General features: G+C 56.5%; 1 protein-coding gene across 1 annotated transcript; it reads left to right on the forward strand.

The window, feature by feature from the left end:
- Positions 1-952: 952 nt before the first annotated feature.
- Positions 953-13059, forward strand: ONECUT1 (one cut homeobox 1). Its single transcript, XM_031616544.2, has 2 exons — positions 953-2299; positions 11233-13059. Exons 1-2 carry the CDS (start codon positions 1237-1239, stop codon positions 11520-11522), a joined length of 1353 nt encoding a protein of 450 aa, XP_031472404.1. The 5' UTR covers positions 953-1236; the 3' UTR covers positions 11523-13059.
- The last annotated feature ends 2231 nt before the right edge of the window (positions 13060-15290 follow it).

The following is a 15290-nucleotide window of genomic DNA, read 5'->3' on the forward strand; positions in this document are numbered from 1 at the left end:
GGTTCGGAGGGCCGCGCACGCAGCGCCGGGCACGCAGCGGCAGCGAACTCGAAGTCCCCGCACCCGCCCGGGGCACGCGGTCAGCGCCCCGCTAACGCCGCAGCGCAACGCGGGGCCGGGCCCGAGCGCGGGATGCGCCGAAGCTCCGCTCTGCGTCGGGCTCCGCTCTGCGCCGTGCCTCGGCCCGGTGCTCCGTGACGGGGCGCCGCAGGAGCGGCCCAGGGCTCCCCGCGCCACGCACCGCACTGACAGCGCCCCGCGGCGCGGCCGGGACTGCTCGCGGAGGCAGAGCCCCGCGGCTCCGCTCAGGGCTGCCCCGTGCCGGGGTGCTGAGCCCGGCCCCACCCGCCGGTTTTGCCCCGAGCCTCCCGACCGCGGCCCCGCGGCTCTCCCGCAGCGCGCCCGCCCCGCGCCGCCGGCGGGGTCCGTTATTGTTAATGGGCGGACAATGGGCACATCTGCCCGTTCTGCCGGGATAAAGGCACCTCCGCTAACGAGGGGCCGGCGGGGGGGCCGCTTTTCTCTCTCTCCTCCTCCTTCTATTCTTTATTTCGGGGGGAAAAAAAAAGACCGCGGCCGCGCGGCCGCGCCGGGGCAGCTGCTCTCCGGGCACGGGCACGGCCCCGCGGCGCCTGGGGGGGCGGGAGGGGGGGCCGGTCACAACGGGGGGGGGGGGGGGGGGTGGGCTGCTGCGGAGTGGGGGCACGGCTCACGGGGCGGGATCCGGGGGGAAGCGGGAACCCCGCCCGGGCCGCCACTGCGGGGCTCCGGGGGGCCGCGCGGTACCGCGGCTCTGAGCGCCGCGCGCGGGGCTGGCCCCCTTAATAGGAGTGGTGACGTCACGGGGCGGGGCGCGCGGAGGCGGGGCGCGGGCGGGCGCGGGGCGGGGCGGGGCGGGGCGCGCATGCGCCGCGCGGAGCGCCGCGGCGCTGCAGCAGCGGAGCGGCGGCCAAACGGCGGAGCGCAGAGAGAGCCATGGCTAGAGATGGCGAGGGGCGCGGGCGGACGGCCGCCGCGGCTGCGGAGCCTGGCCTGAGGGAGCGGGGGCCCTAGGACCGAACCGGCGTCGTCCCGCAAAAAATAAGAAAAACTCAGTTAACCACCAAAAAAAAAAAAAATCAAACCCAAGCGCCACCAACCGAGCGGCGACGGCACCGAGACCCCTCCAGAGCCGCCGCGTCCCGCGGGAGGAGCCGGCCCGCGCCCGCCGCACCACACGGATGTGCGCGGCCCGCGATGAACGCGCAGCTGGCGATGGAGAGCATGGGCGACCTGCACGCGGTGAGCCATGAGCCGGGCGCCGAGCTGCTGGGCGGCCCCGCGCACCCCCGCGCCGCCGCCGTGCCGCCCCGCGGGCACCTGGGCGGCCCCGCGCGGCCCGCGAGCATGGCGCTGCTGGACGGCGGCGACTTCCACCACCACCACCGCGCCGCCGAGCACGGGCTGGGGGGGCCGCTGCACCCCGCCATGAGCATGGGCTGCGAGACGCCCCCCGGCATGGGCATGAGCGGCACCTACACCACGCTGACCCCGCTGCAGCCGCTGCCGCCCATCTCCACGGTGTCGGACAAGTTCCCGCACCACCACCACCACCACCACCACCACCCGCACCAGCGCCTCCCGGGCAACGTCAGCGGCAGCTTCACGCTCATGCGGGACGAGCGGGGCCTGGCGCCCATGAACAACCTCTACGCGCCGTACCACAAGGACGTGGCCGGCATGGGGCAGAGCCTGTCGCCGCTGTCGGGCTCGGGGCTGGGCTCGGTGCACGGCTCGCAGCAGGCGCTGCCGCACTACGCGCACCCCGGCGCCGCCATGCCCGCCGACAAGATGCTGACGCCCACCGGCTTCGAGGCGCCGCACCCCGCCATGCTGGGCCGGCACGGCGAGCAGCACCTGAGCGCCCCGCCCGCCGGCATGGTGCCCCTGGGCGGCATCCCGCACCCCCCGCACGGCCACCTGGGCGCGCAGGGCCACGGGCAGCTGCTGGGCCCCGGCCGGGAGCAGAACCCTGCGGTGGCGGGCTCGCAGGCGGGCGGCGGGAGCAATTCAGGGCAAATGGAAGAAATCAATACCAAAGAAGTCGCTCAGAGGATCACCACCGAGCTCAAGCGGTACAGCATCCCCCAGGCCATCTTCGCCCAGCGGGTGCTGTGCCGCTCCCAGGGGACCCTCTCGGACCTGCTGAGGAACCCCAAGCCCTGGAGCAAGCTCAAGTCCGGCCGGGAGACCTTCCGCAGGATGTGGAAGTGGCTCCAGGAGCCCGAGTTCCAGCGGATGTCTGCTCTGCGGCTGGCAGGTGAGCGGAGCCGCGGCGGGACGGGACGGGCCCCGCGCCTGTGCCCGGCCGTGCGGGGACGGCTCGGGCCCCGTTCCGGCCGCGCTCGGCCCCGCGTTCCCGCGCGGTGCCCGCAGTGCCCGCGGGTTGCGGAGCTCACGCCGGGCGCCGACGCACGCGGCGGCCGCAGGTGCGGAGAAGCGCCTCCGGGAGGGCCGCAGCGGAGCTCCGGGCAGTGCCGCTGCCCGCACCGCTTTGTCCCGCCGTGGCTGGGCCTCCCGCACCGGAGGAATCGGCGGCGTTGCGCGGCCGGAACGGGGCCCGGGCTCTGCGCTGCCCAACGCCGCGCCCACGGGCTCGGGGAGCGCAGCGAGGCCGGAGCTCGGAGCGGGTTGGGATTCGATGTCCGCCTGTGCCCGGCGGGCGCTGCGGAACGAGACTCGCGCACAGACGTGCAGGAACAACGCCGTCGGCTGAAGTCGTTCGGTTTTTAACGGATTGCTGTGGTGATCGTCGCGCGGAGCGTGGTTTTAGTGTGGGGATGAAAGGAGCGCCCCGCGGCCGTCCCGCGTCGCTGCGGGAGCTCAGCTCCGGGCCGCGGGCAGGGCCCGGCTGGGCGCCGTGTGCGGCGAACGAAGCGGAACGCGTCTCCGGCCCCGTGGCCTCCCCGTGCCTCCCCACCCCCGGCGTGTGCGGGACGCGGGTTTAATATGCCGTGAGCAAGGGGCTGTTAATTAAGTGATAGGTCTCCATTAATTTGTCCCTGGAGAACGCGAGACAGTCGATCCGCCGGGGTCACCGATCCGTTCCGCAGACAACAACGAGGGAAAGCGCGCGTCTCCCCGCTCGCAAACGCACCGACGCGCGGTGCCGGGAACCCCCGGGGTGCGCTCGGCCCGGCCCTGCCCTCGGGGCGGAGCGGCACCGGTGAGACGCGGCGCAGATCCCCGTTCCTCCCGCGCCGCCTCGGCTTCGGCCCCGCTCGGCGTCCAAGGTCCGAGCTCGGCAGCGCCCTTTCCGCCTCCTGCGCTCCCCGGGAGCCGCGCAGCCCCGTCCCGCGGGCGCTGCAGAGAGGCGGACGGGGGCCGCTTCCGACGTCGCCCAGCGACCTCGGGGCCGAACCGCCCGCCCCGCGCGGTGTCGTACGCCCCGAGCCCCGCTCGTGTGCGCGGATCGCTGCGGAGCGGCTCCCCGCGGGGCCGCGCGGCCCTTTGTTCGCTCCCGGAGCGCCCCTGCACTCGGGCGGCAGAGCGGGGCGGTCCCGGCAGAGGGACAAAGGCTCTTTGCGTCCCCTTTCCGACGCTACCGGACGGCCGGCACCGCGGAGAAGCGGCCTGCCGGGGTCGAGCCGCTCCGGCGGCCCGGGGCCGAGGGGACGCGGGGAGCAGCGCCCGGCCCCGCAGCGCCCGCCCCGCCCGGCCCCACCTGGGCCGCCCGCCGCACGTGCTCATTTGCATAGCGGCGTATCCCAGCCAATGGGGGCGGTCCTCGCAGCGCTCCCCCCGGCCCGCAGGATTTGTCCCGCGCGCTGAGCGCCGCTGGCAGGAAGGGATGCGGGCGGGCGCAAGGGAGGCGGGCGGCGGGCAACTCTGCAAGTGCGTCAGCTATCGATCTCATCTCGTGCAGGTTTTACATGTGTGATGATCTTACCGAGCGGTAAAAATCTGCCCGGACTGATAATGATGTATGAACGTCAATTCGGAATATCATAAATTACTCCAGTCGGCGGCAATTAAATTTCACGTCCCAATTATAGCTCACTCCCGGGCGCTTACAGACAGTTGGCGGCGGATGAACGCCCGGCTCCTTCCCGCCGGTGTCCCCGGGCTGCAGGCGATGGGGGGGGGTCAGGGGGAGCCCTCCCTGGGGCTCCGCCTCAGCGTCCAGCAGTCAGAGGGCTTTGGGGCTGCCTGGAAGCGGCTCTGAGGCCCCGGCGCTTCCCCGGGCTGCATCTCGCAGCGTGAGCAGCGCTGACCTCTTTCAGCCTCCATCTTATTCACCCCATCTCCCCTCTCCTTTCCGTTCTCTCTTTGTCTGCCCCCCCCTCCCGCTTCTCCCCGTATCGCTCAGTACGTCTCCGTTCGGCCGTTTCTCGTTCACTCTTCCTTCGGCCCCACACCGCCGCCGCTGACACCTGGAGGGCAGCGGAGGGGCTCCAAGAAGAAACGCCGTTCGAAGGAAGCGCCGGGCCCCGCCGCGGGCCGTCGGCATTTCCGAGCGGTTCTCCTCCGCGGTATTTCCCAGCGGTGCGGGCCGTCGGGCGGGGGCTCGGGGGCGGCCTCTGCTCCGGGGGTGCTGAGCGCGTCGGCGGTACCCTCCGTTCTCCTCCTCCCCCCCCCGCTGCGTTCCGGTGACCCGGCTGTTGCTGTCTGTACCTACGCATCTTTTCTCTCCTTCCCGTCTCCTTTTTCCCTCCCAAACGAAATCTCGGCCAAGCCGAGCGCTGGGCAGTCTGTGAGGGTTTATCACCAAATTAACTGTAAAGAAATCGATATTGTAATCAGAGCGTTCTCCGCATTTATATGGAATCTGACGAGGGCCGCCCGCCCCGCTCCGGAGCTCGGTGCCGCCGTGCGCCCCGCGTTCTGCAGCCGCGTCACTGCGACGGGACCGACTTCTAGCCACTCGCACGCACCGCGTTCGCCCTTCGTTACTGTCGGCCCGGCCCGCCTTTCGTCCGTTCGTTCGTTCCGACCCGCTGCGATTTTGATGAAGCGGCCTCGGAACCGCTCCGTCCCTTTTGCCCGCGCCGCCCGGGGGCTGCCGTCGAACTGCCCCGGCCCAGTGCCTCCCGCCGTTCCCGGCGGCTCTGCGCCCTCTACTGACGGCCCCCGCGCCGGGCGGCGGTTCCTCGGGCCGGGACACCCCGACGGGGCGGGCGGACGGATGACGGCGTGCGGCGCCGTGCGGCCTCCGGAGCGGCCCGGCTCGCGGCTGCTTCAGCACTGCGGACAGTTACCGGCGGCGCGGGGCCGCCCGGGGGCTCGGCCCGGGGTTTGTGGGAGCGCTGCGGAGCCGTCGGGCGGTGCGGCTGTGCGCGCGTCGTAGGGACTGACCGCACTCGGCTTCGGCTGCGGCTGGCAGCGGGACCCCGCGGACTCCACGCACGGACGGGGTCGTTTTGAGCGCGGGAGCCGCGTGCTCCTGGCCCGCCTCGGGGCAGCGCGGTACCGGGGGCGGCTCTGCCCGGTGAGTTCCGGGCTCCCGCCGGCTCTCCGTAGCTGCCGCACCTCCGCGTGAGCAGATCCAGAGCGGCGATTTCGCCGCAAACATCGATGTCTCGGGGTAGACCACCTCCCGGCGGAGAAGCGGCCGGTCTTAGCGAAATTCTTCTGCAACGAGGCTCAATCGAGCCGTCCCGCTCCCGAGGAGGTCGGCCCTGCGATGCTGTGAATTCATGGGAGCAGCTTCTCACACCGGCACCGCTCGGGTCGAGGGCTGCGGGGGTCCGCCCGGAGCTTGGGGCACGGCCGCAGCACGGCAGTAGCCGCACTGCAGTGCCCCGGCGTGGGGACCCGGTGGTGGCACCGCCGTCTCAAGGACGTGGGGCAGCTCTCGCTGTTTGAATACCGTCGGAACTGACGAAGGGCTTTCCAACTAGCGGAGGAGAAGTGGGGTCGGGCCTCAGGAAACAAGCCCGAGAGCTGCCCGCTCGGTACGTGCCTTCGAGGGCCTTTAAAATCCCAGCGAAGCTCTGGGAGCGGAGCACGTCACTTCCACAGCCCGGAAACCCCATCTCGGTGGCTGCGGCAGAACCGGGGCTGGGGCGGCCGCACGGCAGCGGGGCGAAGGGCTGCTGGGGCGGCCCCAGCCGGGCGTTGCGGGGCGCTGCGGGGCGGTGCAGCCGGCGCGGAAGCGGCGAGCCGAGGTCGCCACCCAGGGGCCGGCAGCCGCCAGTGCTCGTAGGAAAGGAAGGGCTAACGTGATTAACATATTGATGGAGTCGCAAAAATCATTCATTAAGGCAATTTAATCTTTGCTATTAAATGTCCTTTCAATTCATTTGAGGTAATTAAGATGCCGTTAAAGTGATTAAATTCTAATTACTTATGCTAGACTAAGAAATATTTGTCACAGTAATATGGTTAACTAAAGACCCGGCTCCAGAAATTCAGCGTTTGCTTTAAATGATATAGCAGGAATATCGGGTGCTTCCCCCATTGATCCACTTAGCGGCAGGCCCTGGGTGGCCGTGGCAGCTCATGCAGGTGCTCACGGGTCTGTCAGCACTGCGGGCACGTGGAGCCTGGAATCCCCGCTGCAGAGTCAGCACGCCTGAGCCTGCCTCGCTTTGTTATTCCGGTGACAGCAAATTAAGGTCACATTTTAATACAGTGCCAGCAGTGAGGTGTTTGGCACTGGCAGTCTCAGCTGGGATCCGTGCATGGGCAGGGTGATGTCGGGCTGTGAGCTTCCCATGCAGATACATCCTTAACTCTTCTCATGTTGTGGAACAGCAAAAGGGGCGTGATGCAGAGAAATAAGATCCAGAGCAAGTGATGTAAATACAGATTGCCAGAGAGACAAAGTGCTGAATGGTACCGGGAGGATCCAGAGAAGAGAGCCTGCTTTTAGCTCATGTGGTGAGGTCTCTGGCAAGGTGGCATGTCAGCTGTAGGCCCCTCATCTTGTTCTCATATTCTCTCCAAATAGGAGGTTTTAGCAATTAGGAAAGATCTCTCTGCCAGCTCCAGAGGTGTTATTCCCATGATAAGGATGGAGCTTATCACCCTTAATTGTATGTTATCATCACTCTGAATTTACCATATACTTTTGGCTACTCACTCTCAGCATGTCCTGTAGCCATGTGACTGGGACCATCTCTGATGTCTGAACCAGGCTCAGCCTCTGATGGAAACCCTGCTGGCCCTGCCAAAGGCAGCCCCCTCTGGAGGAATTTCCCCCCCCAGATACTTTCTGGACTGTACTGCTGAAGGCTCTGAAGTTGCTGTTGGATGTGTTGCAACGTTTCAAATGGAAAGCAGGTGATTTAGAAGAAGAGTCCCAGGGTGTTGGTGGGCCCCATTTGGATGGCCGAGGCAGGTGCCAGATTCTACAGATGGAACGTGGCAAAGATCTGAAAATGCATTAAAGAAGGGAACTCTTACAGGGTTTTGATGTCTGTGAGACATGTCCTGTACAGATGGAGTCGGAATAGCAAAAAAATTTCATTTTGCTAGAGGAGGAGGAAAAGGGACCCTCACAAAACTTGTGAGAACTCTTGAGTCAATCTCCTGCATGCCTGCTTGTGTTTCCTGCAGCATCCTGGTCTGCAGCACTTTGTCTGGTTCCTGGTGCAGCATGAACTCCACACTGCTGCCAGGGAACCCTGCACTGGAGCCTCTGAGAGAGGCATAAAGCTGTTAGTTTTTTCTCCTGCCTGTCTGAAGGAAAAATGCTGTGCTTATGGACAGTGACGTTTTGCTGTGCTTTGTCCCAGTGGCTGTTCCCCCTCACCAGCAGCATCTGGTGTCTCAGTGTTCATGTCTATCTTTCCATCCTGAAAGGGAGTCCTGAAGCAGGGAGCCCTCAGGGTGCTGCGTGCTCCCTTGCCGTTACCCGCTGCACCTGCAGATGTGTGTGTGCCTCAGCTCTGTCTCCCCCAGGTGCTTGAAAGCAACTGTGCCACTGAGGGTTCCTATGGCCTCCTCCTGTGTGTAGCACCCGGCTCAGCCTCCCGGCCACGGCAGTGGTGGGGCTGCAGGACAGTGTGCTCAGAGCAGTGAAGAGCTGTGCAGAGCTCCCCAGCGCCAGCAAGTGAGCGCAGCCACATCCCTCGGGCGGCTGGTGAGGAACAAAGGGAGACAAAACTGGATTGATGGGCTGCATCGGGAGAATTGCAAGTGTCAGAAATATCTGCTGCTCAGGGCACAGGAAGATAGAAGTGATGGGGAGAGGCCAGAGTTCAGCACTGGATTTATAGGGCTCCTTCTAGCATTGATAATATTACATTGTCATAATCTGCACCTGTGTTGCCAGACTCAAAAAGACTCTGCTGTGTTGTCTTTTTTAAACTAGGCTTTCTTTAGGCTCTTTTCCAAAGGCGTCGCGAGGTGCCTTGCTGTTCAGGCGGAGGGCAGGGCTGGCTGTGCTGCGTGCTGTGCCGTGCTTACATCCGCATATCAGTGTGTCGTAAGCAGTTCTAAGATGGGCTCTGGTGTTTTACCAAAAGAGGTGCCAGCTGGTGTTGGTGAGGCCTGTGCCTCCAGCAGCTGCCCGTGTCACAGGAGCTCAGGCCGCAGCAGGCACTGCTGCTGTGTGGGCACGGCCTGGGCAGCACTCCTCGCAGCGGGCTTCACCTCACTGTGCGCGTTTGTTCCCTGGCAAGCTGGAAGCTATGATTTATTATTAAAATTGATTGGCTCCAATGCAGGAAAAACGATCGTCAGGAAACCCTATTACGGTTTTTCATTATCACCATTATTTATTTTTAAGTGCTATTAATATTCCCGGGCCCAGACAAGGCAGAAGATGGAGGCGGGAGCCGCCCTCCCCGCTCAGGCAGAGGCCTGGCAGCCCTGCTGGGAGCTCTGCGAGCTTTACCATGGGCTGGGCCTTGGAACCAGCAACCTGGTGACAGTTTGTGAAAGAACCTCATCCCCGCTGTTGTTTTGGTCTCTTCCCTTCACTAGCCAGCAAACAGCTCATAGGAAGTCAGTCCCAGCGTGCGTGGTATCACCAGTCCCCTGCAAAGTGAGGTGCTGAGCAAACTGGAGAGAAGTAGGAATCTACAGAAATCTGTGAATTACTGAACTCAGCTTATTTGTATCACGGAACTGACAGAATTTCTATTCTGTCTATGTTCTATTCTGCTCAGCAGTGGGCACTTTTTTCTCACCCCTGGGATGTTGCTAGCAGTAATCATACAGCTGAACTTTGAGAGCAAGGTATCGGGTAACTGCTGAGACATTTTCTGGGGAAATAATTATCCAGGAATGTTAAATCTCAGAAGCAGAAGCTCAGGTAGACATGATACGCGAGTTAGTTTCACAATATGTGGCTGTTTTGTTCTCTGTGATTTCAGAGAACTCTCGTACTCAGTGTTGATGGAAGCCCCGAGGTCTGCGCAGCCAGGTGAGCCAACTCTGTGGCTCCTGCTGATGTGGGTCACACTGCTGGTGTAACTGGGGCTGTGTGGCAAATGATAGTCTCTCTGCACAGTCTGTCCGGGTGAAAGCTGGGATTTGCTTTGTCTTTGGAAAAGTGTAAAGCAGTGTGAGTAGAAATGAGCTGCTGGGGGCAGCTAATGTGGCGTGGGCTCAGCTTGTCTCTTTAGTGGGACAGGCAGTGGGCAGCTGGAGCTGTTAGAGCTGAGCCTCATAGCTTCTCCCTCAGGAGCTTCTGACCTCAAATGTTGAGGGGTATGAAGAGTTGAGATTCTGTCTTGCTCTCCTGCACTCCTCATTTTCTCATTTTGAATGCCAGTGGGTAACTAACGGACTATTCCTGCAATACTATTTTTAACCCATGAGTTTTCAATGTTTACTTCCAGTCAGGACCCAGAATTATTTCTGAATTCAGTGTAATTATTTCACTGATCCCTGCAGTGGGTTCCCTGGCTTAACTCCGTGAGAAACCTTTTGTATCAAACCTGTTTTTCAGCCCAGAAGTGATACCACATTTTAGAGGTTAAGATGTAACTTCAAAGCACTCTTCAAAGGTTTTCAGATAAAAATAGCCATAGAAGATGTGAGTCTGGCACATCAGTCCTTATGATCATACGGAGGGGTGCATGGCTGAGACCCACACCATTAACCTCTGCAAAAGCATCTGCATGGATGGGGCTGGAGGGCAACTGGAGGGACGGACAGAGGGTGACCATCCTTCTGTATCCCTCAAGCAGTTACACCCTTGTGACAGTGCTGGCCCTGGGTAACAATAAAAGGTGAAGGAAGGATCTTTGTAAAAGAATTTGTTGTCTTCATTCTATATCCATGGGATAGGTGGTGGAACTGCACTGAGTTTTTAATATGATCAGCACTGATCTCCACAGAAATAAGGGCTAGGCACACAAAGGCAGAACATCCATATTCTTTTCAGAAATACCTCTCTAAGTCAGCATTAAAGGACACTGTTAGAGTGGAAAAAAGAAGAGGAAACAGACAACTTCAGACTCTTTTGAAAGTGAGACAGACCAATCTGTCCTCCCAGGGAACCCTTTTATCCTGGCTAAATGCTAACAATATGAGCTGGCAGGCGGTCAAAGGCTGCGGGGGACTTGGAGCTGTGCTCCCAGCTCCCTGGTTTCTGCCGAGCAGGTGATCTGCAAGGCAGATTTGGGGCTGCCACAGCCTGTCAGTGGTGTGTGGTTTAACGGCTCTCTGAAAGGGAGCAGAGGGGAGAGAGAGGACAGAAGAAAGTAATTGCATAAGGAAGAGTTGGTGTGCCATTGTTCTGTGTGAAAATATGGGTTCTTTTATTCAGAATTGTTCTGGGCTGTGAGATGGTATCAGGGTCCTGATTTCTCCCAGTTCCTTATTTCTCAGCAAAAAAAAAAAAAAAAAAAAAAAAGAGGAAAACCATCAGCGACAACAAAACAGAAATGGATTCACAACAAATAGTGAAGATTAAAAATGTAGGAAAGATTGACTTAAGAGCTCTGTGAATTTCCACTCGACATTTGAGGGATGTTGCATAGTTCAACCATGTCAAAATTTAACCTCTCAGGGACAGCTTCACTGAGTTTTAGCAGACAATGGCAAAGGCATTTTCTAACTTATTTCCTTTAATTTTTCGTAGCTTATAGTGTGTTAAAAAACAAACCCTTAAACTTGTCTTTACACTGACTTGTGTGAGTGCCTGTCGGTAGACCCACAAAACCTGCATGTAAGTGCATGTCTTATCCCATGCCACACATCCTCGCCGAATGTAGAAGCCAAAGTGAATGCTGCTTTTGTACTGGCTGTCATTTACCACTCTGCCAGACCTCTAACCAGTGCTCCGCTTTCTTGCAGCGTGCAAGAGGAAAGAACAAGAGCACGGGAAGGACAGAGGGAATACCCCCAAAAAGCCTCGGTTGGTCTTCACGGATGTCCAGCGTCGAACTCTACATGCAATATTCAAGGAAAATAAGCGTCCATCCAAAGAATTACAAATCACCATTTCCCAGCAGCTCGGGTTGGAGCTGAGCACCGTCAGCAACTTTTTCATGAATGCACGGAGGAGGAGTCTGGATAAGTGGCAAGACGAGGGCAGCTCCAATTCAGGCAACTCATCTTCATCAAGCACTTGTACCAAAGCATGAAGGAATTACCACAAACTAAACCTCGGTGGAAAAGCTTTAAAAATAAATAAATAAATAAATAAAGACAGACCGGGACCTCAAGATAGCAGGTTTATACTTAGAACTATTTGAAAAAAATGTTATTTATAAGTCCAAAGAAACCAAAGACTTATTTCACCTGCATTATGACTTTGTTCTAAGACACACGCTTTAGTAGGATGACAACTTGCAAAAAATAAAGGAAAGAAGAGAATGAAATGGAACGAACGAAGTGGAACATGAAGAGAAGAAAAGCAGACCACTGGCCTCACACCTTCGTCCATGATCATCTTCACCGTCCTTGGCTGTGTAGTGGTTTGGAGCATAGTGATTTCTTGTCATTGAATGGACATCTTGTCAGATATGGCTCTTCATTTCCACAGCGATCGCCATGAAGGTGTGCAGTGTGTCCGTACACACCGGTGGTAGGGACTGAGTCAGAGCTGGTTGCAGAGAGGGTCATGCGCAGCATGGCCAGCAAGGCGTGGAGTCGTCCGAATGCATTTGAATGGTAGTGTGATTTTTACTGTTTTGGTGTTTGAGCTTCCCAGGCGCGATGCCCGGACACGAGTTCAAACTAGGCAGAGAAATTTTGAATGGTACCTAAACCAGTGCATTCTCTTTGTTTGTTAAGGAATGTTCAGATTTAAAAAAGGGAAACTATTCCATCCATAAAAGTTGACTAGCTACCAAAGAACACATTTAATAATTATATTGCAGGTATTTTATTGCAATGATTTTAATATTCCAAAGCTATTTTTACACAAAATACTATGTAGAGTTATAGGTATAAACTAATCTAACTGTATAACACATAAAACTTGTAATCAAGACTGTTATTTGCCATTAGTAATGTCACATTCTTGTTTGTTTTCATGAATGGCAAGAAAGAATGGCACAGTGGGGCTGGGGCCCAACACCTGGTCAATGCTCATTGATGTTAGGGAGCTTTTCTTTCTTTTCTTTCTTTTTTTTTAACCTACTGAGTTACCTAGGCAGAGGAATAGCGATATATGTGAAGACTTGGGGGTCTTTTCCCATTGAAAGCTGGTAGGACATCGGGTAGTGTTGATGGCAGCAGCTCTGGCAGGAGCTCTGGGCGTGCCATTGGAAAGCCAAGTCATGGCTCCTCTGAAGTTGATAGCAGTGTTCCCATGACACAAAGGCACAACCTGTTGTCACGTGGCTTCCTGTCCACATGCATCAGGCTGAGCTTTCTTCCGTGCATTCTTTCTTGCTCATCTGTTAATCCAAATACTGCATGAAGTAATTTAAAATTCATAGTTGGAAAGTTTAACTGCTCTGTTGCTAATAGAACCTCAGAAGATAAACCGTCCCATCCCTACTCTGATAAAAGTAAAAAGAAAAGCATGCAACATCTGCAAATTGAATTTTAGCGTAAGGGGAAATTGGACTTCAAAAACCAATTGGACTTTAAAATCAAATTTTAAATACATGTGCTTGTTAGATTTCTAACTGGTGTCCTGAATTTCTGTCATAGTTCTACTAGGCATATTAAATTCCAGAGTAACCAAATATGCAGGTTAGGCCCAAGAAATAGGCATTCTTACACTCTTTTTTATTTCTCTTCTCTTCTCTTCTCTTCTCTTCTCTTCTCTTCTCTTCTCTTCTCTTCTCTTCTCTTCTCTTCTCTTCTCTTCTCTTCTCTTCTCTTCTCGAAATTAAAATTCTAGGTAAACTAGAATTCTAGCAACATCAGCCATATACAGATTTTTGTGATGAAGCCCACTCAAATATCAGTGGCACCATTTATTTCCCAAGATGACAGGGTCTATTCAGGTGTCAGGGTACACAGGTAATTTCCAGTAGATTTAGAATTAAACTAAATTATCTCTTTATTAAAAGAAATTCAAGTAAAACCAAATAAAACAGATATTTCTCCCCATTTTTCTATGTTAAACCCAGTTTAAGAATGGCAAAGCAAATGCCTATTTAAACATAATCTCCAAGGCTTTAGAACTTCTAGCTTACCTTAAATTTTAGAGAGCTCTCTTTTAAAGTGTTGCATTCCCACCAAAGTCTAACTGACAAATACTAGTAAGCTCACCTATAAAGCATCTTATGAATACAGTTTCATTAGCGTAAGGTTAAAAAAGGACAGTGATAACTAATGTTTTAGGGTTTGCTTTTTGTTTTTTGTTTTTTTGTTTTTTCCAGCAGAACACTGCTTTGTAACGTACCTATAGTTTAGAAAAGAAAGCCTTATTTATTTAAAACTTGAGAATTTAAAAATGCAGGGAAATTCAAAGTACATCACCGCATTTTTTAGTATTTCCATTGTATTGTCTTTAGAGACTACTTGCTGAAACCAAAGAGAACTTTCATACCAGCATTAAATTCGCACCCAATATGCAATTTCAGGATGTCTGATACACACCCACCCATACGAGCCCCTGAGTAGATCTATGTATACATATATACACGCACATTTCCCCGTGGGTGTATGTGTGTATACATGCACACGTATCCACACACACCAAAACTGATGCACAAGTTATAGATTTTAAGTGTTGGCTTTTTTTTTTTTTTTTTTCCTACATGCCTGTTGAGGTATCTGTAAACCTTTTGGTTTTTTTATAAGCCATGGAGAACAAAACCACCCTTGCCATAAGCAATACGCGCTTCGGACTTGGAATAGACCAAGAATCCACTTTTCTTTAATTGCATTCAGCCCGTGCAGTGGATCCCTGTGGGACTGCTCCCCTGTGCCCTGGGCACACGGCACAGCCCCATCCCATCGCTGCTCGTCGGCTGCCATCCCTTCCCGGTGCCGCCGAGTGTCACACCCGTCCCCTTCCCATTACGTTAGTGTCCGTCTGTCCACCTGGATGAGATCGGGGCTTCACGCCCGACAAACTGGAAATTAGTTTCAGATTCCAAACCCAAAGGACCTGAAAGTCTGCCAGGAACATTTAGGAGAGGAGCAGAACCCAGTCTGCCATGGCTCCATGGGGCTTTGTGGCACGAGGGTGTCGGGGGCATGCGTTCGGCCCATGGGGGCTGCCAAAACCGTGCCGACCCCAGGGAGTCTGGTTCAGAGGTGAAGCACCCATCCCACCCTAAGGGCGCTGTTGGCTCTCTGGGGAGCAGGCACAGCCCCGGATGGCAGCGCTGCTCGGCTCGGCCCCGGGAGGCTTCCCAGGGCCTTGTCCTCCTCTCCTCACTCAGGTAAAGCCAAGCGAGCCGGCGGGGCCGTGCTGCTGCTCTGCAGGCGGTGCCGACAGCTGCCTTGGGTGCGGGGCTGGCAGTGGGCACAGCCCTGGGTGCTGCTGGAGGGCGCAGCCCGGGGCGCTGCTGCTGGGCACTGCCCAAAGGAGCCCCAGAGCCTTTCTCCATGCCTGAGCCGCCTTCTCGCCCCTTCCTTCCACCACTCTTCCTCCTCTCCTCCTTTGTACATAAGAATGAAAACTATGCATTTAGCAAACAAAGAGAAAGCACTTACCCTTTTCTATCCAGCTGCGTTTGGGTGCATTCAAAGGTCCAGAGGCTAATTTTGAGACTTTGCTTAGCCTTCTGGTTTATTATTGTGGTGTGGTTAGCTTTACAATACATTTGGTAACTATTTGCTAAAGACAAAGAAGCAAAAGGTAAGGAATAGCTACTTCCACGTGTTAAAAAAAAAAAAAAAAGAAAAAAAAAAGAAAAAAAAAAGAAAAAACGAAAAAAAAAACGAAAAAAAAAAGAAAAAAAAAGTGTGTAAAGATCTACTATTTATAGTGTGAACCAAAG

The sequence above is a fragment of the Phasianus colchicus genome, chromosome 12, assembly GCF_987193195.1.
Source record: "Phasianus colchicus chromosome 12, bPhaCol1.hap1.1, whole genome shotgun sequence".
Taxonomy (NCBI): domain Eukaryota; kingdom Metazoa; phylum Chordata; class Aves; order Galliformes; family Phasianidae; genus Phasianus; species Phasianus colchicus.

Bases quoted from the DNA above. Each gene is read 5' to 3' on its own strand.
- ONECUT1 (XM_031616544.2), top strand. From the start codon at position 1,237: ATGAACGCGCAGCTGGCGATGGAGAGCATGGGCGACCTGCACGCGGTG. The intron at 2,300-11,232 runs GTGAGCGGAGCC...GCTTTCTTGCAG, and splicing joins GTCTGCTCTGCGGCTGGCAG to CGTGCAAGAGGAAAGAACAA.